Source organism: Marmota monax, unplaced genomic scaffold (assembly GCF_021218885.2).
Source record: "Marmota monax isolate L192 unplaced genomic scaffold, Marmota_monax_Labrador192_F-V1.1 WCK01_AAM20220418_F8-fsc00037, whole genome shotgun sequence".
NCBI lineage: Eukaryota > Metazoa > Chordata > Mammalia > Rodentia > Sciuridae > Marmota > Marmota monax.
Window position 1 is genome coordinate 15,189,907 of NW_026693245.1, and position 19,155 is coordinate 15,209,061.

Sequence of the window (19,155 nt, forward strand, 5' to 3'; positions counted from 1 at the left end):
ATGTTTTCTAAAGAATATTCCTTAAAAGGCATAAATTAAACAAAAGCTAATACTTACAGAAGAGAATGATAATACTCAAACTTTTTTATAAAAAAAATTGCTCTCTAAAATGGCAAATCATCCTTCAACTTCAAAAACACTTTCATATAATCGAGTTCTAAGAATTTCAAATGAAAGTGTTCTTTTTGAGACCAACTGCTCTAAGAACTTTTCTAGATTCAAGGAAGTCACCAATATTTAACATAAGGTAGTTGAATAATTCAAAAAGGATTTGCAAAAAATCAGCTGGATGTTTATATCTGATGGCTTGCTTGCAGGAGGAACTGCATCATAATCTTCTGGGTAGCAGATTTACCAAGCTTGCTTAGATTGGATACTCATTTTCCTCTATAATTCTCATATATCTTAAAAATAACATGTATTATCAGCATTTAGAAATGCATTATAACTTAAGGATTTTCAAAGTCATTTTGTATTTATAATTTTGAACACATTAGGTTAGTAGAATCAAAGTAAAAGTTATTTTCCAAAGAATAGCATTTTGGTATAATTTACAGTTAATTATGAACATGTTTTATGTGAATTTTATATCATTATGACCTTTCCTAAGTGAGTATTTAATATGCTAGAATTTTATTTTCATCTTTTCAAACAGTGAGTCTGTTGTAATATTTTATCTGTAAATCCTTAGTCTCAAGATTTTAGTACTTTTTCTACTGTACAAATTAGCTCTTATATTTTTGTATGTCTTTCTCACACACATGGACAGACACACCCAGAAGTCTTAGTAACATTTTATTTGGTAAATTCACCCACTTAAAATTAATCCAGTTTTTTTAGTATATTTACAGTTGCCCAATCATTGCCACAATTTATTCTTCACTCCAAAAAGAAATAATGTACCCTTTAGCAGTTACTTTTCATTTACTTATTTTCTCCAGCCCCTGGCAACCTCTAATTTACTTTCTGTTTATATAGATATGCCTATTCTGGACATTTCATATGAATGGGATCATATGATAGTGGTCTCTTAAGACTGGCTTCTTTGTCTTAGCATAATGTTTTCAAGGTTTATCCATATTGTAGCATGTATCATTGTTTTCTTTGATTGCTAAGTAATGTTCTGTTGGATAGATATATCACATTTTGTTCAACCATTCATCAAATGATGGACATTTGAGCTGTTTCTGTTTTAGGGCAGGTATTAATAATGCTATATGAACATTTGTACACAAGATTTTTTTTTTGTGTGTGTGTGTGTGTGTGTGTGTATAGATATGTGGTTTTAATTTCTCTTGGGTATTGATGATGATTGTGTTTATAATCTTTTGAAGAACTTCCAGATTGTTTTTCAAAGGGTCATTTTATAGTCCCACTAGCAATCTGTGAAGGTTTCATTTTCTCCATTCTGTGGCCAATACTTATTTTTTATTGTAACCTTGCTAGTGGGTATGAAGTAGTATTTCCTTGTCTTAGTTCATTTTCTGTCAGTATAACAAAATACCAAAGAATAGGGATTTCATAATGAATAGAGATTTGTTTAGCTTACAGTTTTATAGGCAGAAATTCCAAGATCTCGCACCCCCATCTGTTTGGCCTCTGGTGAAGACCTTGTGGCAGATGTCATCACAGTTGTGGAAGCATGTGCCAAAAAGACCACGTGATGAGATAAGAAGCCAGAAAGATTCAGGGGCCAGGTTTACTCTTTTTTGTTGTTGTTGTAATTATAGATGGACAGCATGCTTTATTTTGTTTATTTTTATGTGGTGCTAAGGATTGAAACCAGTGCCTCACAATTGCTAGGCAAGCATTCTGCCACTGAGCTATAGCCCCACCCCACCCCCAGGTTTACTCTTTTTTATAACAACTTGTTCTCATGGGAATTAACCAGGGTTCCTTAAGAAGTATGTTAATCTTTTCCAAGGGCAGCATCCTAATGATCACATTAGATCACACCTCTTTAAAACTTTTACCACTGTTTAGCATCACCCTACGAAGACCAGGTGTCCTACATGTGAACCTTTGGGGGAGACACACCATAACCAAACCTTAGCACTCAAGGTGGTAGAAACATCTTTTAAGTGATTCTGCTATATTATTACTCATCTTTGGGAAGTTTACTTGACACAGAGGCTTTTAATTGTTAGTTGATAGATTATTGTTTATTTATTGATTGTTTTGGGTGCCATGAAATCATAAGTATATGCCTCAGTGTTAAAAATCCTACTGTTCTTAAGTTTAAATCTTCCATCTTTTTTCAGCTATGATTCTGAATGAGCGTTATATCTGTTTCTTTGACTATACAATACATCTTTTATAGGATTTTAATTGGTATTGATAATTCATACTAACAATTCATAGAGGTTAGATTCTTTTGTTTATTGCTTTTATATAATCCATATTAAGAACTCAATGGATTTAGTTGCTTTTATTAATGTTACAGAAGCTATTGGTATTACTATATCATTTTGTACTGTAAGAAGGGAAATGCATGCATTTTCTATTTGTTTTATGTATTGATGGATTCTTCCAAAGGAAGTTTGTTTACTTAAAGTAGTACCCAGTGTTCTTTCTGCAGTATTAGACTGGCTTTGCTGCATGGCAGTGTCATTTTCATAGGGACACTGAAATACTCTGTATATGTCCTGGCAAATAGAATTCCTCTCCTGGATGTAGCAGTTATAAAGGTAGGAATAATCTGTTATTCTGTAGGAGTGGAATTTGTGGTATGTTACAGGTTTCTCTGTTCTGACCGAATTTTTCAGTGAAATCACTTCATGCGCAGACACAGATGCACTGTTTTCCTCCTGTGGTCATTTTGTGTAAAGTTTCCATTTAAGGATTATATTTGTAAGGATTCTGTATATTGATACTTGGAAAAGCCAAAAGACTAATACTGCACTCTCAAAAACTACCTTTGCAAATCTAAATTCTAGACATTTTAGGTCCAAGTATTTTAGTGTACCTCTGCCCCATTTCATTTTCATGGGTAAAGAAGAGAAGAAAGCAGAGAGGTTTGGTGGCAGAGACAACAAAGGAAATTTTACCTTATTATTCAGAAAGGATTCAAAAGATTTATGCCAGTGGTATTAAAGGATTAGTGGTAACTTTCAGATCTCTGTGGACCTTACTTTAATTGCTTTCGTGCTGTATTTATCAGAGTAGTTATAATGTTAAATGTAATTCTTTTGCAGTTCATTTTGGTTTTAATTTTCTATACCTTTGAAATACACAGCAGAACTACAATACTACCTGCTTCCTATTCTAATATCAACCCCAACATTCGAATATACCAAACATCAGTATGTTTTTGGTTGCTGTAGTATGCTGGATCATCGTGCTATGCATTAAGGACACATTTCACTTCACCTTTAGGATCGATTATTATTCAGTGTACTCTAGCATCTTAAGACAATTCTGTTGCTTTATTTATGTCTTCAGTCTACTGTCCTCACTACTTAGAAAATGCTTATGAATTTGGGGTACATTCTCAGTGCTTTCCTCACATCTAAAAGCAGTGCCTTTTAATAGATAATCTAAAAGATTATCTTTTAGATCCTCTCAAAGTCAGCTAATATTGCAATTTTTGATTGTTTTCTGTTATGTGTGGAATTTTTTCCTTAGGGATTTGATTAAAAACAAAGAATTTGGAATTGTTTATTTTAACGATGCTTGGATCTATGAAACAGGTGTAATAATTGTACCCTACCTCATGGGCTGCTATAAGAATTACAGAGATTATATAGTCATCTCGGTATCCCTGGGGGATTGGTACCAATAGTCCCCCAGATACCAAAATCCATAGATGCTCAAGTCCTAAACCTATATAAAATAGTGTAATATTTGCATGTGACCTATATACATCCTCTTGTGTACTTTAAGTCATTTCTAGGTTATTTATGATGATGAATATAATGTAACTGCTCTGTAAATAGTTGTTATGCTATATTGTTTAAGAAATAATGACAATGTAAAAAAGTCTTAACATGTTTGGTACAGATGCAAACATCATACCCTGACTATGTAGTACATATATGGTCATAAGGCAAATCATGCACAAATAGCAAGTGCTAGAGAGAAACTGAGGGCCTGTGAAATGGTGGGGGGCTATAGCAGAATGCCTACACATCATTTCATTCCTGTGAATTCAGCATGGTGCTTAGTGTGTGTCATATTCAAAAAAATTTTTGCTTAGCAGAATTTTCTGAAAAATTTTTTTTCTGAATGTTTTTATAATCTGTAGTTGGTTGAATCTATGAATACAGAACCCACAGACCAAAGAACCAAATATACCTGAAAAATATTGAGAACTCTTTTCAAGCCACAGAACAACTTAGTTGTTAAATTAACCTATGTCTGATCCAGCAGTAGCAAAAGGAATCAATCTTATATTCTCCTTATCTGATTTCTCTGCTCCATTAACTCTTTCTGACTGTATATTCCTTTTTCAGGTTGAGAGTTGTAGGATTTTATATGTGGAATTTTTCTGAATGTGTAGGAGGCTGTTTTATAATACACAGTAGAAATTTGTGATATGTATAAGGGATTGATTATTGATTACTGGCTTTGGAATGAAAAAGGCTGTTTGATGCTTTTTTTTTTTTTTTTTTTTTGCCTGCCAAAATAACAGAGATAAATGATTGCTTCTTTAGCAGATCCAAGTTGTATAGATACAAGATAAGCCAGGTATGAAAAAGTTAGCAGAATGGGTTTTAAGAATTTGTTACCAATTTCCAGTTACAAAAAGGCATATTTGTAGAATTCTTTTCCCACAGTTGTAAATCTGATCACTCTCAAGCCTGATAGATGTTATTGTTTGGAGCCCTGGAAGGCTTTGTAGTTGTTTGTAAATACTTCTGGCAAGTTTTTATTAGATGCTTTTTAGCACTAGCTATTAGACATTCAATATTGTCTTAGGTGTTATTTAGATTAACTTTTACTTGGTGATGAATTTTCCTTCCATATTATCTCTGGATGTTCATTCAGCTTCCATTTAGATACTTTGCTAACAGGAAGTTCATGGTCTATTGAGCAGCAGCCCATATCATTGTAGGGCTTCTCTTTAGCAATAGCTATTTGTTAGAGAAGGGTCATCCTCAAAATGCTGACGGATTCCCAGATCTTTTCTCTTTACTTCAATATGCTATTCCCTTTATTCAACATGACCTTCATTCATATAGCTTTATCCATTTCATAATACTGTCTTTTGAGACAAGAAAATAATCAATTTCACAAAGGTTATCCATAGTTTCTAGAGATTTACTCTGTCATGGACTTACTAAGTCATCTCTTAAACTTGTCAACATTTCCTTTTTTGTTCCTCCACTTCCCTCCCCATCCTTTTCTCTGTCACCGTCTCTTTCTCTCTTATTTAAAACTGTAAGGATCGTGATAAACTGGAAATTGGTAATATAGGCATAAATAAGAACCATTAATATGGAAAGTACATGCAGGAAAGGGCAATTCTAGTATAGTTCAGATCTGAAATTACAAACTCTCTCAGCAAAACTTAGATGATGGTGGATAATAGCACAGGTGGGAACACATAGTGTTAGAAACCCTCACCTCATGATCCGAAGCAAAAGAGAGAGGAAGTGACCAGCATACCATAGTCCCCTCCAATGACATGCCTTCAGTGACTTAAGACCTCCCACTAGATCCCACCTCTCAATAGCATTAAACTGGGGACTAATTTGTTAACCCAGGGCCCTTTGTAGATGATATATATTTAAAAGATGATAATAGGATAGTTCTTTTTTTATTTATTCAATCTCTTTCTTATAAGGGCAGAATCTAAATGGAAAAGAAATAAATGTGTATTGATACCTGAAGCATGAGACTGAAGACAAAAGTCTGTAAAAGATGGTTTAGTAGCAGGCATGAGAGCAAAACAATTCAATGGGTCGATTTCGTGGATGTAAATAGGGGGAAACCTGTTTAGGCAGGTAGTGTATGTATATCGGTAGGAATAAAAAGGGTTATGGGAAACCATTTTGATTTGCTAATTACAGAGCAAAATCAAAATATCAAAATTGAGATTGGAGAGTTTTATCACACAGTGGAAATCATATGAAGATTTAACAAAACATGTTAAAGAATTTAAAACTCATAAGACTGTGAATTGCTGTGAAATAATAATACACAGTCAAAGCTCAGGGAAATCTACCTTCCAGTAAGTGTGAGAGGAAATCAGTAAACTTGAGTACTAATCTAAAATTTAATTGGCCAGTTTTGCCACTATGATCATAGCAAGGAAAATGAGGAGGTCTCAAATTCCTTCATTTTTCTCTGTTGATTTCTGGTCTTCTTTAGTCATGATCACTTGTCTCTGAGAGCAGATGAATGAACTCCTAGATGAAGGAAGAGATAAACTTCGTTTTGCTGGATGTTGAAATTTTTAATAAATCAATCTGAAAGTTATTGTGTACTATTTAGACACAGTCACTGTGTTGCAATCACTTCAGTGTTTTTTCATTTTTTAGAACCTGAGAAATGCAAGATTTATTTTATTCTGTCTTTTCCTTTAATATAATTATCTAAAAATTATATGTGATATATATTACATATTTTATATGTATATATATACACACACATACATACATACATACACACACATACATACATACACACACATACATACAAACACACACACACACACACAAAGATCTGAGTGTTTTTTGTCTGCTTTGGAAACTTCTGGAGTAGAAGATGGAATTATTATTCTGATCTTAGTATTTTGTGGTTTTCCTCCTTTACATTTTATTTTTATTTTAATGGATCTTTTCTCTGATATTTTCCCTCTTCGAGGTATGTGATGCAATTAAAAATCCATGGACAATGCTTTCTTTATTCTACTTTGTATTTTACTGAAAATACTAAACAAAATGGACTTGAGAAACGTAGCCCCTGCCTCTAATTCATCTTTTCTGTTACTCGTTGTGTTGTTTTCATTTTTCTTTTTGGGGAGAGTACGGTGGGGGGAGAGTGGTACTGAGGGTGGAATTGAATCCTGGGATACTCTCCTACTAATCTACATCCCCAGCCCTTTTTAATTTTTTTATTTTTATTTTGAGATAAGGTCTTGGTAAATGATAATCCTCTTGCTTCGTCTTCTTGAGTAAATGGTATTACAGGTGTTTACCGCTGCATCCAGTGTTTTATAGTTTCTTTGTTAATAAAATAGCAGTAATAATAGCCAGACACAAAGGATAGTTGTGAGAATTGTAAATGATTTTGATTAAGATCTGTCATCCAGTATGTATCTCTGATTTTTTTGTAGTTACAGAAAGGTAGATCCCTGGGTATTGTATCAAATATTTAATATGAAAATAACTCATTATCTAAAGATTTAAATATCTGGTTGTAAAATGAAGCTGTTTTAATATCAAGAGAGCTACACTGATATTTTAAGTGTACTGTGACAGTATTTTGTTTTGTTTTTTCTGCTGTTGTGCATGCTAATCAAAGGATCTCCCACTAAACTACACCCCCATCCTGAAGAATATTAGTAATATTCATAAAAGTCAGAATTAGAAAACCTAAACAATCAGCTTTTTAAAAAAATTATAATTAAATCACATATAAACAATTTCTATTCAGTTCTGTAAATATATACTTTTTTTTTTTTAATGGTACTAGAGATTGACTTCAGGGGTGCTCTATCACTGAGCTACATATATCCCCAGTCTTATTTTGATCTTTATTTTGAGACAGGATCTTGCTAAGTTGCCCAGTCTTGCCTTGAACTTGAGAGACTCCTGACTCAGCCTTCAGAGTAGTTGGGAGTATAGGCGTGCATCACTGCACCCTGCTCAGGAGTATAAATCTTAACCTTAAAAGTTACATTAGAGACAGATTTATTTTGTTCTGAAAGATTCATACTAATTTAGATATATGTAAGGTGAAGTCCTTCACTCTTTCACACTGTGTCTTGTCTTGTGAATATAACCTATGTCAGTAATTTGGTATCCCTCTTGGAACCCATTGCATATGCCTTAATATATTAAGGTACTAATTGGCAGAGTGTTTTTTTGCACACAAAAATGTTTTGAAAAATTAGAAAAAGAGCACAGATATAATGTAACAGCACTCGTACTCACTATTCTAAGTTTTTGGTTTTACCTGTTAATTTTAAAGGATTAGGGCATAAAGTTGAAATCTTCAGTATGCTGAGTATTAAAAAATGTATACGTGTATAACTAATTGAAACAAATAAATAAAAGTACAAAAATATTTTACATATTTAAAAAAAATTCTAAGAATCATTACCGCATTTACTTCTTACTTCAACTTGTTTTTTCCACTAATGATTATCTGTTGTTGATAGCTGGAGCCTATTGGTATTTAGAATCTGAATATCTAAAGTTTGGCAAATCACCCTTTTTAAAAAAATTCTTATTTTTAAATTATGGGAGGATTTTACGTGTATACATTAGAAAAACTCTAAATGCATTCTGAAAAATAAGTTCCTGAGATTTCCTTTCAACAATACTTTTGAAACACAGATAAAATTACTTCCTGTCTCTCAGTTTCCTGTATCCATGGCAACCTCTGTTTTACACACTGACTGTAGAGGAACCAATGTTAAGAGTGGTGTTTCCTGAGCAAACTGTGACTTTTAAAAAAAAGTGGAGGGCTGGAGGTCAGCAATGGCACAGAAAGAAATGGAGTTTAGAAATGTCGCTCCTCAGATTTAAAAAGAACCGTTACTTGACTCAGCTGAGTGTTAATAATGTGAATTTCCTGTTCTTGGTAAGATTTACTTAAATATAAATATTTTTATTTAAATATTTATTTATTTAAATATAGCCTTTAGCTGAATGAAAGATAATTTAGTTTGTGAAAAATTGTACTTTAAAGAGTTTGTTCTATAATGTATTTTCATTATAATTTATTTGCTGTTGGACTTTAAATTTGATAAAGGGACATGTATTCAAGACTGTCTTCTCTACATCATTTGTCACCTTTGTTAGGATCAGTTGTATTATTTTACATTAACTCAGCAAACATTTTACAGTTCATTAAACTTGAATTATCATTTTGTCAAAAAGTAGGTTAATGGCTTGGAGGTGTTAATTATTCTAGAACATATTCTAAACATTTATGATTTTACACTGTCACCCATAGTAAGGTGTGATATATTGGTGGTTGATCCTAATTAGAGTACAAAAGTTTTAGTATTACAAAACTTTTATTTTAAGAACTCTGATGATTTACAGTTTCACCTTCTCTTTTTATAGCCAATTCTGATATGAACAGAAAAATCAAGAACAGGGCTATGTGTGGATTACAGTTTTCTCTGCCTTGCCTACAACTATTTCTGCTTGTTACCTGTTATCTTGTATTATTATTTTGTAAAGAGATACTTGGATGTTCATCTGTTTGTCGGCTCTGCACTGGGAGACAAATAAACTGCCGTAACTTAGGCCTTTCAAGTATTCCTAAGAATTTTCCTGAAAGTACAGCTTTTCTGTATCTGACTGGAAATAATATATCTCATATAAGAGAAAGTGAGTTAACAGGACTTCATTCTCTTGTAGCATTGTATTTGGATAATTCTAGCATTCTGTATGTGTATCCAAAAGCCTTTGTTCAATTGGGAAGTCTTTGTTTTCTATATCTAAATAATAATTTAATAAAACACTTAGATCCAGGAATATTTAAGGGACTTTCAAATCTTCGTAGTTTACATTTACAGTCTAATCAAGTATCTTTTGTTCCTAGAGGAGTGTTTAATGATCTTATTTCAGTTCAGTATTTAAATCTACAGAGGAATCACCTCACTGTCCTCGGGAGTGCTACCTTTGTTGGGATGGCTGCTCTGCGGATACTTCACTTATCAAACAATAAAATAGTGAGGATATCAGATTCAGGCTTTCAACATCTTGGAAACCTTGATTGTTTATATCTAGAAAGTAATAATTTAACGAAAGTACCATCAAATGCTTTTGAAATACTTAAGAGTCTTAAAAGACTTTCTTTGTCTCATAACCCCATTGAAGCAATACAGCCCTTTGCATTTAAAGGACTTAACAACTTGGAATATCTCCTCCTGAAAAATTCAAGCATTAAAAATGTTGCTAGGAATGGGTTTAATGGAATTAATAATCTTAAATATTTGATCTTAAGTCATAATTATTTACAAAATTTAAATTCTGGCACATTTAGCTTGTTAAAGAATTTAATTTATCTTAAGTTAGATAGAAACAGATTAATCAGCATTGATAATGATACATTTGAAAACATGGGAGCATCTTTGAAGATCCTTAATCTGTCATTTAATAATCTTACAGACATACATCCAAGGGTCTTTATGCCATTGTCTTCACTGACTCATCTTCAGGCAAATTCTAATCCTTGGGAATGTAACTGCACACTTTTGGGCCTTCGAGACTGGCTAGCATCTTCCTCCATTACCCTAAACATCTATTGTCAGAATCCCCCATCCATGCGTGGCAGAGCATTGCGTTACATTAAATGGACTGACATTACAAATTGCATTCCGTCTTCAACAAATGTATCCAGACTTTGGGCTGTAAAACCTCTTCATGTTCATCACAAGACCACTGCATTAATGATGGCCTGGCATAAAGTATCCACAAATGGGAAACATTTGGAAAACATTGAGACTGAGAGCGTTACTTTCTGGGAACGAATTCGTACTTCACCTGCCAATAGGTTTTTTCAAGAAAATACCTTTGCTAATCCTTTAGAGACCACTGCAGTGCTGCCTGTGCAAATACAACTTACTTCTTCTGTTAACTTGAACTTGGAACAAAACAGTGCTCTACAGATTGATACTGCTTCAGTGTCAGGAAAGACATCTCTAATTTGTACCCAAGAAGTTGAGAAGTTGAATGAGGCTTTTGACATTCTGCTAACTTTTTTTATCTTAGCTTGTGTTTTAATCATTTTTTTGATCTACAAAGTTGTTCAATTTAAACAAAAACTAAAGGCACCAGAAAATTCAGAGGAAAATAGACTTGAATATTATAGCTTTTATCAGTCAGCAAGGTATAATGTAAGTGCCCCAGTTTGTAATACCTCCCCCAATTCTCCAGAAAGCCCTGCTTTAGAGCAGATTCAACTTCATAAACAAATTGTTCCTGAAAGTGAGGCACAGGTCATTCTCTTTGAACATTCTACTTTATAACTCAGCTAAATTTTGGCAATAAGAAAATGACAGTGTCACATGGGGGCTGGGATTGTGGCTCAGTGGTAGAGCGCTCGCCTAGCACATGCGAGGCCCTGGGTTCGATCCTCAGCACCACATATAAATAAAATAAAGATATTGTGTCTGACTACAACTAAGAAATAAATATTTAAAAAAATAAAAAAAAATCCGAACTCTTTATAGAATTATATGCTTTATTTGGAAATATCATGAATTATATGAGTTTAGTGTTATTAAAATATATGATTTTAATCATTGTGAATAGTGTATTTATTCAGCAGATATTTTCTTTGATAGATACTGTACAAAGTAATGTTAGTAGCTGACATTTCTGTGCACCAAGCACTATGTTAACTACTTCACATACTGTGTTTACGCTATAAACAATCTTAGAAAGTTATACTGTCCATATTGCAGGTAAGGAAACAATAGGCAGAGAGAGTTTAAGTAATTGTTCCAGGCTTTCACAGTTTGTGATACTCTTTCAGTCTGACTATAGCTGATGTTTTTAATTTCATACTATATTGCTGCGTAGGTGCTAGGATTATAATTATGAAAAAAAAGCAACATGGTTTCTATTCCTGGTAGAGCTTGAAATCTAGAGAATGTGAATAGTGGTCTGGGGTGGTGACTCAGTGGTAGAGCACCTGCCTAGCATGTGTGAGGCACTGGATTCGATTCTCAGCACCACTTATAAATAAATAAAATAATTTTATAATTTTATAAATAAAATAATTGTCTATTGACAATTTAAAAAGCTATTTTTTTAAAAAAGGAAATGTGCATAGTTATTGTATAATATGGTAAGTATTGTACTTGAAGAATGTTATTAGTTTTAATATGTGAAGATTAGAGATGGCTTTTTGAGAAACGCATCAACAAAACTGGATCATGAGCTAGATGTAGTGTCACACACCTGTAATCTCAGTGGCTTGGGAGGCTGAGACAGAGGGAATGCAAGGTCAAAGCCAGCCTCAACAAAAGTGAGGCGCCAAATAAAATACAAAATAGGGCTGGAGATGTGGCTCAGTGGTCAAGTTCCCCGAGTTCAATCTCTGGTACCAAAACAAACAAAAAAACTCCCAAAAAACTGGATCATGAAGAATAAATAGAAATTAGGTGAGTAAAGAGAGCTAAATAACACTGAGTCTGAAGTAAAGAAAGAGGAAGAATGGTGCTTTTAAGGAACTAAAATTCAGTACAGTTAGAGTTGAATGCATGGAGGATAAGATCTGTGGGGGAGAGAGATCAAATGATACAGGCTATTTTAATATTTTATTCTGAGGTCAATTGGGAGCCATTGAGCATTTTAAACAGTGAAGACAGAATCTAAATCATTAATCCGGGGTAAAGGTGCTGGAGGCCTAGATCAATATAGTGGCAGCAAGGATGGATAGATAGATGGAGAACTTTGGATGTGAAATAATCTGCCTTGGCAATTATTGAGAGTGGTGGATGAGGGAAAAGCCAAAGCTGTTAGACATTTGGCTTAGGCTATTTTTTGCTCCTTTCACTGAGCTAAGGAAACAAGGGCAATGAAGATACAGGTGGAACAAGATAATTAGTTGTAGATAGATTAGGTTCATATTAAATGGCTAAGTGGAAATATCTAGCAAGCAGAAGTTCAGGATATAGGTATATTTGGTAAAGGCTAGTAGTGAAAGGAAATGATACACGCTTTACAGTAACCACAACCACTTAGACCATGATTTTGAGAGACAGGTAAGTGGGGAAAAATAAGGCTTTGTAGAATAAAGAGTTCCCAGGAACATTAGCCCCAATTGAGAATCTTTAATGTAGATGGTAATTGAAGTCATTCACTTAATGTAATCTTTTTCTCTGTTAGCATAATTTATACTTATGTAGTACTCTGTGGTATATTAAGCATATAGTAAGTGCCCACATTTACTAATAGTGATCTGAATGACAAATAGGCACTTACAAAATTTCTTCTTAAGCATATCTTAAATGACTGTTGTTCTTTTTTTGTCCAATTTTTATTTTTTGTTATTAAAAGTTAATACCATCCATATGAAATCAGTCTGAATCTAGAAGTGCCTAAACTAAGTGATGATTTTAGTTTATATTGTGAAATGGAAATAATTATAAGAAGGTGGGTGTTTTGTTGTCCAATGTACCTGAAGACATTGGCTCTCAACATCACCCTTAAGCCTTGTTAAAGCATAGTTTACTACTTGCCGCACCCTGGCCCCTTCCAGAGTTCCTGTTTTGGTAGGTGTAGAGTGGGCATGTGAGATTGCAATTTAACAAGTTTTTTGATGTTGCTAGTCTGAGGACCAGTTGTTGAGAGCCACTGCATTAAGATATTCAGAGAAAAACAGAAGCTGAGTGATGGTTTTCAGGTGCATTAGAAATTGGAAACACTGACCATCTCTGACTCCAGAATATTTTCAAAACATTGTTGTGCTGTTCTCTCCCTAACTTACAGCTTTGCCCTTATTTGTAATTTCAGCAGAAAATGTAAATTTATTTTAAATCTTTTTGTTTGTTTGTATCTTTGTAAAAGAAAGTGATTTTTAAATTTCAGCTTGAAAACTATTTTTTAATGATATATTTCTTTTCTTTGTTATATTCTCCCAGCTCCTACAATTCCAATTTTTTTCTCCATTACTAGTGATAGAAACCAGGGTGCAATACCACTGAACTACATCCCAAGCCCTGTTTACTTTTTATTGAGACAGGGTCTCACTAAGTTGCTGAGGCAATCCTCCTGCCTCTGTCTCCTGAGTTGCTGGGATTGCAGGTGTGTACCACTGCACCTAACTTATTTTTCATTTAATTACTAAAAGTGATGTTTATTGGGAACAAATTCAAATAATACCAAAGCATATAAAGTGAAAGGTAAAAACCCTCTCTGTGCCCCCCCCATTCCTTATTACTTAAATCATATCCTCTTATTAAAGATGTTCAGGAACAACATAGCTGGCTATTTGATGTCAGGGAAAATCCATATAACAAAGTATTTATCTTGATCTTAAAATTTTCAAATTAAAGAGGGTTATTCAGTAAATTTATCCATTTTTGTTTTTTATATATAGCATTTAATTTAAACTAAGCTAAAAAACTGTAATTGTATTAATAATAATTTATATGTGGAGCTGTAATTATACCCAGTGATATTCATTCAATGTTCATTTCATATTTTGACAGCACGTAATCTCTTTCTAAAATAGTAGCTAGTTCACATTTTACCATTGTTTGATATTTTCAGTTTAAAAATTGAAGAGGTAGTTGAAGTTATTTGTGGAATTTTTGTGTTATGATTTCTGTATTTTACTGCTTCAAGATTTGAGCAGCTATGCCAGGTTTGGTGGCACATGCCTGTAATCCAAGCGATTCAGGAGGATGAAGCAGAAGAATTGCAAGTCCAAAGTCAGCCTTAGCACTTTAGTGAGTCCCTGTCTCCAAATAAAAAGGGCTGGGGGTGTGGCTCAATGGTTGAGTGTCCCTGGATTCAATCCCTGGTTAAAAAAAAAAAAAAAAATCAGCTAAGTTAAAACCAAATAAGAATCTAAATTAATATAGTTAGAGAAGCTTACCCTTCTTGGCTGGTGTGGTGGTCCATGTCTGTAATCCCAGTGACTAGGGAGCCTAAGGCAGGAGAATAGCAAGTTTGAGCCCAGCCTTGGCAACTTGGCAGGAGACCCTGTCTCAAAGTAAAAGGGCTAGGGCTACAGCTCAATGGTAGAGCACTGCTGGATTCAACCCCTGTTCTGGGGGGAATGTAGGCAAAAAAGCTTACTCCTCTTTAGATGTCTGTATTTCTCTACCATTTATTACAAGTTCTTATCTCTACCACCTATTTATTTAAATTAGAGCTTCCAGGAATATACAGGCTGTAATTTCAAGTGATTTTATTTCAGTCTGAGGAACAATTACATATGCCTGTAATCCCAGCAGATCAGGGGGCTGAGGCAGGAGGATCTCTAGTTCTAGGCCAGCTTCAGCAACTTATAAATGTAAAAATGTCTCAAAAGTAAAAATGGGCTGAGGATGTGGCTCAATGGTTGTGTAATTTTTGGTTGTGTAATTTCCACCCCTGGGTTCAATCCCTGGTACCAAGTAAATAAATAAACAAACAAAATAATTGTGTTTCAAAAGGATTTTTTAAAATACAGAATACATTTTTCCCATTGATTATTATAAATGGTGGTAAAAATTTCAGGCAGTCTTTTTCCCATGTAACAAATGACAAGGATAGAACTCACTGCCATTTATTTACAGCACAAATTAAAATGTGTGTAGTAACATAATTTTGTGTGGAATTTCAAAAAACCATCTTTTACTTCTGGAGTAACTGAGAACTTGTAACATCTTCCTGTCAGAACCATTTGGCAATAATTGTTGGTGAGGGCTTCAGTGGTGTGAGATAGGAACTTCAACAGGAATGACCAAGAAATAGAAGATGATCACAGGTGATGGAGGGAAAGAAGACCAGGGTATCTCATGGTCTTCTGATTGCCAGTGTTTGATAGCTGAAGACTAGGTGGTGGAGAGAGGTAAGGGGAGACACTGTGAGAGAGTGAGGAAATTGTGTAGAATTTACAGGGAAAGAGATTGTATGTGTACCTCTTTGTTGTACCTAACTTTTCACTCAGAGTTCTGAACTTTCTTATTTATATTTAAAGTTTCAAGTTACTTGATGATTAATACTGCCTTATAGCCATCTGGGTCTTTTAAATCTATAATTGATTTTTATTCTTTTTCCTGTTGCCCTGTATTTTTGGTTTGGGGGAATCCTCCCAGTACTAGAAGTAGTAGTAATAGAATAGAGAAATAACTTTTTAACTTCCGTAAGTCCCATTTAGAAACAGATACACCTGTGTAGCCACCACTCAAGTCCAAGAGATAAACATTCAATATAACATAGAAGTAGACATTTCTTGAGCTTATGAGTTACATATATAAACTTCTAAATACTTACGTTTTGAAGTAAAGGTGGACCAACATGTGAGTAGGAAGAACATTTTTACTCAACCACACAGCAACAAATAACAGGAAGATCTTTTATATGTCTTTATTATGCAAATATGGGAGAAGAAAACTTAGGGGGCCTTTTTTCTTAGGGGGTGGGGTGGAGACCAGCGATTGAACTAAAGAACCACTTAGCCATTGAACCACATCCCCCCATCCCCATTTTGAGACAAGGTCTCAAAGTTGCTTAGTGCCTCACCACTTTGCTGAGACTGGCTTTCAGTAAACCTGTTGAGCCACTGGGATTATAGGCCTGTGCTACCACACTGGGCCTTAGGGGACTTTTGAGCTGCTGAAAAGTAACTTTGGGACTCCCTACCAAGTTGTTCCTTCACGTACTTTCCCATGTCCTATTTGGACCTTGTTACAAGGATCCAGCTCCTTTACTTACCTCTGTCACTGAATATAGGCCATACATATGAATTTGTGATGTGCTCCTTCGCTAAGAGGAAGCAGAGTGAGGTATGTACAGTAAAACAGAAGGCTGTTCTGCTTGCCATTAGACTTTATACCCATCTCCCACTGAAGTTACTTTTTTTTCTCTCAAGAGATCCATTTCATTTCCCCCCCCATCTGTACATTTATTTTGCAAATGATATCTTTTTACATTCAGTAACAATAGGATCATTCAAAGTGTCAAAAATTTTCTCAATTTCAAATACATTTTATTTTAAAACATTTATCATCACTTTTCAAAAAATCAAATACATTTCAAAACATTTAACAACAATAATTAGAGGGTTTTACCATCCTACATTAATACTGACCAAGAATGTCTCCACGAAGGTTCTGCGGTTGATCCATTTCATTTCTTTTTTTTTTTTTTAATTAATTTATTTATTTTTTTAGTTTTCGGCGGACACAACCAACATCTTTGTTTGTATGTGGTGCTGAGGATCGAACTCAGGCCGCACGCATGCCAGGCGAACACGCTACCGCTTGAGCCACATCCCTAGCCCCCATTTCATTTCTTATAAAAATATTTGTCTTTTTCTGTTACTGGATGTACCTATGGAGAAATATGAATCACTTTTCTCAAATTATTATCTAGTTCCTTAATGACTTCACAGTTATGAAAACAATAGCAACAAGGTGATGTATCTACATTTTTCCTATTACACTATTTTGAGCATAATATTTTTTGCTTTTTTAAAGTGCCTCTATTTCTGGTCACCAGTTAGCTGGAGCTGGTAGGCTTGTGTGGCTGCACAAGGTGAAAAGGCTTGTAGGTTAATAGAGAAATTTGGTGACGGCAGTGTGAATGAGAGGAATGTATAGGTGTACCTGCTGCTAACCTAGATGTTCCTTGCTTCATCACTTCTGACTGGTTTAAGGTATCATGTGATACAGTAGAGGAGTCTATATTTTAGTAGGAAATGCTTTTCTTGCCTGAGTAACGTGGGGACATCATATACATGTTGTCTTAAGTTTTACCCCTGTCGGTTCCATTACCTTCCCTGCCTATTGAGTTTCCAGTACATGTACATCAGCCCTAGCCTGTTCTTAGTTTGGGCCAGTGTCTTTGGAAAAACTGTTGCTTTTTGCTAGGTACTATCTACGATATATTTTTTTTTCCTAGCTTAATACCTAAAGTCACATTTTCTTTGAGGCACTGAAGAGCAAACCTTTTTTATGGTCTAATTTCGTTTTATTATGGCTTTCAAAACCCCTATTCTTAATTAACCTAATAATAAATCTCTTATTTTGTGTTATTAGATAAAATTTTGTATCTCTGAAAGCCTCCTTAGACAACATCTAGAATCAGGACCATACCCACATATAGTTAGTTGTAAATACACATATAGTTAGTTGTAAATACAACTAACAAGGTAAATTCGGGCAGTAGAATTCTCAGTAGATGGAAAGCCCCTGTGAAAGCCCGGAAGCACAAAGTGTATGTGGAAAAGAGCTGGCAAAGCTGAGTAGCAGTGAGATTAGACAAGGTCAGAGAGAGCTTAGCAGGAGCCAGATCAGGCAGGAATGACTAAACTACCCTTAGAGGTTTCGATTTTAAAATGTAAGGAAAAGCTGGAGTTGGGGTTGTGCCTCAGTGGTAGAGCGCTCACCTAGTACGCATGAGGCCCTGGGTTTCATCATCAGCACCACATATAAATAAGTAAGATAATTGTGTCCATCCGCAACTAAAAAATATCTATTTAAAAAAATGTAAGGGAAAGTTATTGAAGGCAAGAGAAAGATGTATTCAGATTTCACAGAAGAGCTCTGTGGTCTACTCTCTAGAGAATGTTTTAGAGGAAGCCATGAGTGGAAGGTTCCCTATTTGGAAGTTATGTAGGAGTTCAAACCTGAGACTGAATTGGCTTGTTACAACAGTGATAGTAGTAGGAATATGGAGAAATAGAAACAAACAAAAAAAAAAAATTCAGAGGTCAATTTGGCAGAATTTGATGATGAATCGAATTTTGGATGAATGAGAAGAAAAAAATGAATTTCAGGTTTTTGGCTTGATTGCCTAGGTCATTAGGGATGTTCATTACTCAGATAAGGAAAGTTGAAAGGAGGGCCTGGTTTGATTTTCTGTTTGGTTTTTGTTGGGGAGGCACTCGTAGTTTGGTGTTGGAGATCTTGAGTTTGAGATATTTGTGAGATACCAATAGTGGATGAGAGAGCATACAGATGTACTTAGGGTTCCAGACCCCAGAGAAAGAGTATCGAATGTGCTTGCAGTATATAGGAGGAATTTGCCAGAAAACTTCTAAAAGGCAGGTCTAACTACAAGATGATCACCCATTTTCCCTATTAGAAAATTAATAAGCTTTGGGGGCAAATTTCTGTTATATGAAGTTGTTACCTTAATTTCACAATTTTTAAATAATGTAAAATATTACTTTAGAGAGATATTTATCTTGTCATTAGATTCAAAAGCTTCTTACCAGTTTTTTTAAACTTTAAAACTATTGTCTCCTGCTTAAACTTTTAGACTTTTTTTTTTAAACTTTAAAGCTGTCATCTTTTGCTTCATTGAT

The 19,155-nt window shown here is 34.4% G+C and overlaps 2 protein-coding genes across 8 annotated transcripts in view; both read left to right on the forward strand.

The window, feature by feature from the left end:
- The window catches only part of Ipo11 (importin 11), a 210,906-nt gene that overhangs the window by 151,175 nt on the left and 40,576 nt on the right, over positions 1-19,155 (forward strand). The window lies entirely within an intron of this gene.
- Positions 14-11,347, forward strand: Lrrc70 (leucine rich repeat containing 70). Of its 3 annotated transcripts, XM_046456321.2 has the most exons (3): positions 501-8,751; positions 9,240-9,509; positions 10,293-11,347. In XM_046456321.2, the coding sequence occupies exons 2-3, from the start codon at positions 9,251-9,253 to the stop codon at positions 11,150-11,152; spliced, it is 1,119 nt and encodes a 372-aa protein (XP_046312277.1). In that variant the 5' UTR covers positions 501-8,751; positions 9,240-9,250; the 3' UTR covers positions 11,153-11,347. The 3 variants fall into 3 exon arrangements, with proteins under 3 accessions (XP_046312276.1, XP_046312277.1, XP_046312278.1); XM_046456320.2 differs by having other exon boundaries at positions 14-8,751; positions 9,240-11,347; XM_046456322.2 differs by lacking the exon at positions 9,240-9,509 and having other exon boundaries at positions 540-8,751.

What these genes read in the sequence shown, in the direction of transcription:
- Lrrc70 (XM_046456320.2), top strand. Translation starts at nt 9,251, where the DNA reads ATGAACAGAAAAATCAAGAACAGGGCTATGTGTGGATTACAGTTTTCT.